Genomic DNA, 9,622 nt, shown 5'->3' on the forward strand with positions numbered 1-9,622 from the left:
CAGATCAGGTATTAGCTTGCTTATTAGCTAAAGTTATAATGAAGCACCTAAAAAAGTGAATGTTGGTCTCTAACAGGTGTGAAGAAGTTTAAATGATGAAGTCATTATGATTCCTGTTAGACCTTCTACAAAACATGAACATGTTTGTGTAAAATGAGCTGTGTTGTCATGGATGTGTGTGTGTTAAGTGTCACTGTGTGTTACATGACATCAGTGTGTCCTGCTCACAGCAGAGCAGCTGGGATTGTTGATTGTGAACAGGTGCTGCAGCTGAGATTTGTTGAGTTAGTATTTCACTGTTTCTCCGTCCATGTGTGTGTGTGTGTGCTTATACACACGCGTCTGCATGTATGGCCCTTGTGTGTGCATATGGCCACAAATGTAAGCATGTGTGCGCATTAACCAGAATGAGTGACAACGTGCTGTTGTGTGGGCGCTGCTGCTGAGAAACCTAATAGTCAAGGACACAGTAGCTCACAGCAGCTGTCCCGTCTCTGCACCCCCCCTACACACTCCTCACTGTTGACATGAAAAACACACAACTCCAGCCACAATCATTTCCATCCTTTATGTACAGAAATGTTCTTATGAAATACATTCAGGGAAACGGACATGTATGTCCAAACATGTAAGATGTTTCATTCATACCTGACATCCTGCAGGAGGCTTTTCTGGGGCTGAACACAGCAATGTGAGTGTGAAGTCAAAATGAGAAGGAAATTAAAGCATGAAATATAAAACAAACTGCATACTGACAATGAATTCAGCTGTGTGGCTGCAAGTTATAAACATTATGCATCCCCTTTATGTCTATTTCACAAAGCAATGACAAAAACAATGACACCACATCCAACACAGTGAATTCACAGTTGTAATGTCATGTCCACTGCAGAACCTCAACAATAAATGAGTTTCTCTCATATAGAAAGGTTCTGCAGGTGAAACGTGCACCAGTCTTGGACGCCCTACAATGGTTCTATAGTTTCTGTGGTTGAACTGCACGTATTTATATACTAGTATACTCTATCTGTTAACATATCAGTACAGACTTGTTTACAAATTAATTATGTCCATATGAATCTCTTCTAGTTCTGATTTTGGTCTTCATTGAGTCCTGAGAACATTTTTTCCACATCATTTTTTGATGGACACACTTAAAATATAAATGAGGATGTTTTGGGTGTGGTGGAATTGTGCTGCATCTTAACATTGTATTCTACAATGGAAATCACTTCTTACACTTTATTTTGTAATGAATCTTTCTTATAACATAAAAACAACTCAGATCAGTAAGAACACAATTGGACAGTTTCATGCAGTGTGGGTGCAGGCCAGCAGATCCCTGTCAAAATAAACCAGGCTCGTATTTCCTCTGTGTGTTTTGTCTGCCAAGAAGAGGAGGGTGGTCCCCCTGAACTTGTGCACACTCCCCCGGTCAGTTGTCCAGGATACGTGAGAGTGCACGAGCGTGCTGCAGATGAAACTTGAAGAAGCTGCAGTTTGTAGTAAAACTCATCCAGACTCAGCAGACACACACAGAAACCTCAGGACAGAGATCAACTGTGACGGAACGAGACCAACATGAAGGTGCTGATGCTGCCTCTCCTCATCACATTTTTCCACAGTGAGTTTTTGATTATTTGATTTATGTTCTGTTTTATATTTCGCTTTTTTAAAAAATATTGGGATATTGATAAACTCACACAAAACCACAGCTCAATGTGTTAAGCGGGAGAAGTAGTTGACTGTTCAAGGCTGTGTGTGTGTTTTAAACCTTCACACAGACTGTATATAAACAATGTGCTGTGTTTTCCAATGACATCTCATTTTAACATGGGCTGTTGCTCGTTTTTACATTTTAAATTTGTGTTTAGCTCACTATATGTAAGTAAAAAAAGGGTGAAGAAAAGAAAAGTTAGAGAAAAGGGATGCAGTTAGGGAGTGTATATAGATTGCTGATGTGTGGATGGCTCTTGTCAACAGAATTTTACTTTTTAAAGTGAAACTAGAACTCAAACTGTAAAAAGAAAAAGTTAAAATGATTCTCTCTGTGACTCAAAGTCACAGAGAGACAATCCCAAATCTTTTTTGCACAGTTCCTAAGCTATTAATGATAAATATTGTGCTTTTCATAACAGAAAGTGTCATTGTTCTCATCAACTTTCAATACATTGATGAGTGACTGCACATTGTTTTATTGATAATATTTCATTTGAGTGATAAAGTTTGTGCAGAGCCCCACGTGTGGGGTGAGGAGGTGTGATGTGTTCGGGCGCAGTGATTGCGAAGGGAGTGGCCGGGCTTCATGTTTACACTGAAACCCGCTCTGATGCTGTTTGAACCCGAGATCCACGGCCTGATGAGGTGTGTCACATGGCCCCGCAGAGGAGTTTGAGATCCCTGCTTTTCAGTCTGAAGATAGCCCCTGACTGACCCTGCCGTTAATTGGACTGAGATGAAAAACCACCACTTGCTATCTGGAAAAAATGCATTTGATGTTGCTGTGGGAATTTTAAAGGGCAGAGGCTATAGTTTGCTCTAAACAACATGTTTTATGCTGTTAATTGCAGCTTTGACGTGTGTGTGTTTAGATCTTTGATATATTTACTTGAAAGGACCAAAGATAAAAAGATTAAAATCTTCTGTTTGGACTCCAAAAAGATATCCTTTGAATATTTTGTGTAAAATTGCTTAAAAAAAACTTTCCAGTGTGTTGAAGGTTGTATATAAAGAACATGATGTTAACAATGTGACATTAGAAATATTTGCAGGAAAATCTGAAACTTATTTGAGCATTTTTTAAAGTTTTGCAGAGTGTCAAATGGGGCTTCCAAATACATTTGCAAAAAAATAATAATGTTAGAACAACTGTATAAATGAAGTGCCTTGACCCCTGTGCAAAGTAAGTCATACAGTGCAGGGGATCAATCAGCAGAGACCCTCACAAGTGTGTGATACACACAGTTGTCTGTGTGTGTGTGTGTTGTGCCAGCTGAGAAGGGTAAGGTTACTGTCATACAGAGTGGCTTTGTGTGCGTAAGTAAAACACATGTGCGCTGTGCACACATACACTGATACAGAACCCCCCCACCCCCACCCCCAACCACCAACACTAAAGAAATATGCATTTGCATGCCTTAAATAAAGGCCTGTCTAATGATTTTTATTTGTGTTTATGGATTCATGACTTTTTCTTCCATGTGATATCAGTGTGTCTCTGTGAAGCCTCCAACCTCAGTCTGTTTCTTTTAAATAAGACAAAGACATGTTAACTGCAGGTTAACCTCTGTGAGGAAGAAGAAGTTAAGAATTTAATGTTAATTATTGGCTCCATGCATGACTTTTTAAAGTTTTTTGTCTTTCTCCTTGTTTGTGTATGTGTGTGTGCTAAAATTGAGAGTATGTTTGTGTGTAAGTGACGGATAAGTGAAGGAGGTTATCAGGTAGGGGTAAAGCAGCTTGTCAAATAGTCGTCCATCACCTGCATTCCTGCACACCACCGCTCCTGGCACCACCAGGACGTAACGTCACACATCATATGTGTGTTAGTGCGCATGTGTTTGTGTGTGTGTGTGTGTGTGTGTGTGTGTGTGTGTGTGGGGGGGGGGGGGGGGGGGGGGGTCACTGTCTTGAGAGACTGTCTCAGTTTATGTTGTGAGGATGTCGAAAAGTTAAGAGATTTTGATTTTTGTTCTTTAAGCTTATGATTTGTGTGTTTGTGTGTGTAGTTTGTGCAGACTGTGAGTCATCCCCATGTGCTTCTTTATCCTTTTTGAATGAGTGATTCTGATTTTTATGCTTCAGATTGCAGACTTTTCTGAAATCATACTGAGAGATTAAATTTATGTTGCCATAAAGAATATGAGCAGGAAAAGATCTTTGTTCAGCAGTGTGTATTATGTATTAATCATCATTCTCTGGCAGGTCCCGTCTGTCTGTCAGTGACAGTAAGCAGCAGTAAACCCAATGTGGAGGTCCACGAGCACACAGGTGAGACTTTATTTTCATAGGTTTTCATCTTTCTCACATGGTTTCCCTTGACCACTTTTCTTAATGTATTATTGAGCCTATTTAAATGTAGGTCCTGATGCATTTGACCACCTAATCCTAAATAAGGAATAATTACAAACATAACTGGGGCAGAGTATGCCAGCTGGGTGGAAAAAGTAGGTCTTAACTCTGACTTTGTAATTAGAATTAATACTGAGTGCACCAAGCCTGAATAACTGTGGCCGTGGCAGCACCTGGTCTCATGATGTACACAAGCAAAACCAGGATGGTTGCCAAGCAACACAGTTATATCCAAAATGCAGGATAACTTCTCCCTGTAGACATGGAAAACATGGAGAATGCAAATTACAAGCAAAGGAAGATAAAAATTCAAACTACTATAAATTTGTGTTCTTCCAAAACACATAATCCACTGCACAGCAGGTTTATGCTGATTTGAAACAGATTTATATGTATGAGATTGCCTTAGAGTGAAAACAACAAACACTATGCTTATATGTATTTGGAATATAATCCATACTTGCTACAACAAAACAACAACAACAAAACAAATCTATCTATGATAAGTAATGAGTAGTCCACTGCTGTGCTTCCTGTCAGACGCTGTGCTGGCCTGTGAGTTCAGGACAGAAAAAGATCCGAACCCTCGAATTGAGTGGAAGAAGAAAGGGAAGGGAGTGACGTTTGTCTATTTTAACAACAAATTCACTGGTGAGTGGAAAAGCTTTGTCTGCATACATTTCTACATCAAGCCCTCTTGACGTATAAGAAACACTTTACTGATGCTCTTTTCTTTTTCTCACTTCTCTATTCAGGGTCTTACGCAGGGCGAGCTAAGATGGAGGGAGCTACGCTCACAATACACTCAGTGACTCAGAAGGACTCGGGGGAGTACCGCTGTGAGGTGACTGCCAGTGAGGACCACGTCAACCTCGGAGAGGCAACTGTGACCCTGAATGTGCTTGGTAAAGCCTGTGATTTTATAAATGCATAAATAGCCACATTGTGAATGGTGCCACAGTGAAAAGACTGGAATGTGACTGTACTGGATTTTTAGAATAAAGCCACCTTCTCATTGGAACTTGCTGGTGCATCAGCATTAAACAATGTTTTATATTTATATATTGACTTCCCAAAATGTCCACCTCAGTGCCTCCTCATGTGCCATCCTGCGAGGTGCCGAGCTCCGTATTCGTTGGTTTAGGCCTGGAACTTCTTTGCAAGGACAAACTCAGCGTGCCTCCAGCCACCTACCGCTGGTACAAAGACAACAAGGCACTGACAGCCACAGGAGATACTCCCTACAGCATCGACACAAACAAGGGCACACTGGTGAGCAAATATAAATATGCATGTAAAGCAGGTACACACAAACACACACACAGACACACACTCATACCCACTAAAAAATGGTGTTTGTCTCTGAGCAGAAGTTCAAAAGTGTGTCCAAGACAGATGCAGGAATGTACCGCTGCGAGTCCTCCAACAGTGTGGGGGCGCCCAAGAGCTGTGTGGCCCAACAGCTGAAAGTTGTTGACTGTGAGTAAAACTAGTTATTGCTGCTTACACATAATGATCTTCTGACAAAAAGACTGACAAAGTATTCTCTTTCCTCACAGATCCTTTAAACATGACCATTTTAATAGCGGGTGCTTCAGGTTTTGTGGCTCTCCTCCTATTCTGCTGCATATGTGTGTGTGTCTGCCGACACAGAGGGTGCTGCAAGAGTGAGTAGGGTGATACTGCTGTAGATGTGTGTGTTTTAAACATTTAAATGCACAGCCTCCATGTTAAGATGGTAGCCATAGCTTTCCAATATACAAAAGCAGCAGCAGAGGTTGTGTGGACTGTCCCCACTTGGACTAGTGGAGATGACCAGTCAGAGCAGACTGCACATCCTGTTAATGATACATATAAATATAGGCATGTCTTGACTGCAGCATCTCCTGATCAGACTGTTCAGAAGTGAGAAATCAATTGGGCAACACATAAAGACAACAAAAGCGCAAAGGCTTGAAGGGCCAACAAGGCCAAGCCTTAAGTTCCTGCAGCAGAGCACAGATTAACATTATCAGTGTCTTCAGTGTGAGCGAGCATTAGCATCTTTCAGTGGTCACTTGTTTTCAGTTAAATTAACTGAAAACGCTGAGTGATGCTGGTGAGCATAGTCAAATATCTAGCTGTTAAAAAGCCAAATATTACTTACATCTATTATTAAAACAGGGCTGAGAGGCAGTGATGGACAGAAATGTGACTATGAGTAAATGTGCCTGCAATGAGAAAAGATAAGAAGACAAATACTTCTGACAGCGACACAAATGATCAATGCACTTCCTGATTATTTCTCCTTTTTTTGTCATTGAACAGAGAGCAAGAAAACAAAGAGGTGAGTACTTTACTGTCTTCTCCGTAACGTTGTGTAATGAGCTCAGATTGAACTGTCACCCTTTGTCTTTCAGCGCCAAGTCCTACAACCCTCCTCCGCCTCCTCCTCCTCCTCCAACCCGGAACGTGAGTGATCAAAGGGATTGTTATCGTGTTGGGGCTTGTTTTGTTTGCATGAATTTGGGTTGCCACTAAATGCTGTTGATAAGTTGCTGATAAGACTGGTTGCCAGTTAAAGGGAAATGATTTACGGTACCATGTCTCTCTGTTCTCTACAGTTCAGGCACTACAAACCAACCCAGTCCTTCATGATCTGAGAGTGAAACACTGTCACAACCATCCACAGAACTGCTCAGCACACAGAGCGCCTGTTCCACTGTCACCAGGCTTTTGGAGAGCAGCTCTGTGCACACAGAGAAGCAGAGATTCAAACAGCAAAAAGCTTGCTGCTTTGTAAACATATTATGCACTGACAGTTTGGAGGAGGTTTGTATTTCCATTATCTTATGTCTCAGGACACTCTTCATATCTGCTTTTTATTCTTGCCAGACTTAACTGTTTGCAGTCAGCACTTCAGCTCTGTGTTGGCTCTTCTATGCCATCTATAGGGCAGCAACTCTCTCCACATGAATTAAACCAAGTACTGTATATTGTGCCCTTTTTATTAGCTTTAGGTAGTATGACATATTTTTATATTTGTATGTTGATTTAATGTAACCTTTCTTGTTAATCTGTGGCTTTTTTGGTTGTAAATTGAGTGATGAATGAACAGGTGTCTGCACACACTGAATGGTGTTTTGGAAACTTTTAAAACCTTTGATACTCAAATATTTGATGAGTTTATTTTCAAATCAATAAAAAGGAGTTATAATGAGTGTTTCTGGTTGGCTCCCTTGTAAATGTTGCCTAAAACCAAGATGTAAACATGGTGAACAGGCTGAGATGGGTTAATGCGTTCTTGAAATGTTTACCTTGAAACCACCGGCTGTGCCTAACTATCCTCACAAAGCAGGCGACATTGATTAGATCCTGTTTTCCAGCTCTCTGTATGTACGGCACATTCAAAGAGCTGTAGTTTACTTTTACACACTAGGGGGCACTGCAGCACCGACTCTATCTGTACATACCAGCAGGGACTGAAGGCCTGCAGCTTCATGATGCCAGCCTTTATCCATTATTTGTCTGTGAACAGGGGCACTATTGTTCTCCTCCTTTTGTGCTCATTGTTCTCTATATGCTGTGTTACACATATATTAAAACGCAGTTATGTCGGCTTCACTTCCGCATGTTTCTGAGGAGGAGGCATTGTGTGTGCATGTGTCCATATTTTGTTCATCACTTCATGTTTATGTGAATAACTGCATTGCATTTTGGCCCTTGCAGAATCTATAACTGCTTCAGACAAATGTCAGGAGGCAGTAACAGGAATCTATTCTTGTACATGATAATAACCTTCTCTAATGATCACAGTAAGTGGAGCCTATTGATCTGCTAATATGCCTCCATGGCCGCTTAGATCAGCTGGTCTGTCTGCAGAGAAAGGACATCAGTCTGAGCTGTAAAATGCAAATGCTGTCAGTGTGTCACGTGTGGGAAAACGCTCTGTGGGAACTGATTTTGATTTTAGCATAATGACTACACTTTATGAATTTGTAGAATGTTTTATTCAGTAATTCATTTTTTACTATTCAGGGAGTTCTCTGCGGATAAAACAACTTTTTCAGACTCTGTCAGAAAGCATCTCTCAGTTTTTTTCTGCCTGCCTGTGCAGTGAATGATGGTGGTTAGTCTCACTTGGTGGCCATGACTCTCTGCTCTTTGTGATTAATGGGAATGGGAAGGCTTTAAAACATATTTTTTATTTTGATATAGAGGACAGCCTCATAAATATATGACCAAAATGTATCCAATTCATTTTTTACTTGACTAAACTCCATACAGTTCTGTAGTAAACATCTCCTTATCTGAAGGCACCAACAGCTAAATACATGTTTTATTTTGTTGGCTGCATTAGAAAAACATTTTTTATCAGCAAAGCTGTATGGAACATTAAAGAAATATAAATATAAGGCAGTTAAAAAGACCAGTGTAACACAGCTATGTGAATAAGATAAGTGCATGCAAAACACAATATCTCAGGAGCATTTGACAACATCAAACAACATGTTGCAGATGGGAGATTTGTGTTTTTCATAGAGGATAGAAATAAAGAAATATTCTGATACAACTTCACATGAAAACACAAAGATTTTTTTTCTGCAAAATGTGTTTAAACTGCATCACTTGGCACCTTTCAGAGTGTTAGGTCTATTAGGGAATTATTTCATGAATGTGTTAAAACGCTGTATTTTAATGTTGTTAATATTAATTAACTTTGGGCTGTTTTATAAACTACTGGGTGGTCAGATGGACAGGGCTGTGGCGGACATCAAGGAATAAATGACGTTTTTAACTTGGGTTCAGGGACAGGCCACGCCCCTCTACACTTCACTGTGCTTCATTACGTGATTACTTATATATACAGGTGTGTCTGCTCCTACAACTCCTTTTGTCCTTCTCTCTTCTCTTCTGCCATCCTTCTCTACAGGAACACCAGGGGGCCAAAGTCTTAAGCTGCAGAGACCTACCACGAGTCTCTCCTCCTGGGTTCCATAGTAAAGGCACTCCACTTCCTCTTTTCCACACACTTCTCATTCCCTCTACCTTCATCCCTGGTTTCAACCCCTCGTCCCCTCATCCTCCCCCCTTTATCCTATACAAATAAAGCTGTCAATTCAGGGGCTATGGCCTATGGTGAATTCATCATAGTTATTGGAAACATAACTGCGGTGTTACGACTCGATCAGCGATGAGCAGATGTTAGTGCAGAGTTAATGTAAAAACCAGCCATCTATTTGGGCCTTATACCTGCAAAGTGAGGGGAGTATCTATATCTGAAGACTGTCGCTGAGCCACACTGCAATGAGGACAAAGATGGAACTCCTGCAGCACTGTCTGCTGGAGCTTCAAGAGAGGTAATATTCACAGATGAGCACACACAGAACAACTTTTACTTAAACTGCAGGACTGAGTGGCTCACACATGTAGTTATTTTAAAGTGGAATTATGTATTTTTACTGTGTAACTTTATTCTTAACATTATGTTTTTTTAAGCTAACACAAATGTTTCTTCATCTATATAAAAATATGTTTATAAGTGGATCATTATGTTGTGTGGAAATCCAGG

At 40.5% G+C, this 9,622-nt stretch overlaps 1 protein-coding gene across 1 annotated transcript; it reads left to right on the forward strand.

The window, feature by feature from the left end:
- The first annotated feature begins 1,489 nt into the window (after positions 1–1,489).
- Positions 1,490–6,815, forward strand: jam2b (junctional adhesion molecule 2b). Its single transcript, XM_028394036.1, has 10 exons — positions 1,490–1,624; positions 3,925–3,990; positions 4,612–4,722; positions 4,827–4,976; positions 5,162–5,343; positions 5,442–5,550; positions 5,631–5,738; positions 6,379–6,397; positions 6,471–6,522; positions 6,675–6,815. The coding sequence occupies exons 1-10, from the start codon at positions 1,582–1,584 to the stop codon at positions 6,711–6,713; spliced, it is 879 nt and encodes a 292-aa protein (XP_028249837.1). The 5' UTR covers positions 1,490–1,581; the 3' UTR covers positions 6,714–6,815.
- Positions 6,816–9,622: the final 2,807 nt, after the last annotated feature.

The sequence above is a fragment of the Parambassis ranga genome, chromosome 21 (assembly GCF_900634625.1).
Source record: "Parambassis ranga chromosome 21, fParRan2.1, whole genome shotgun sequence".
In the NCBI taxonomy this organism is placed as follows: domain Eukaryota; kingdom Metazoa; phylum Chordata; class Actinopteri; family Ambassidae; genus Parambassis; species Parambassis ranga.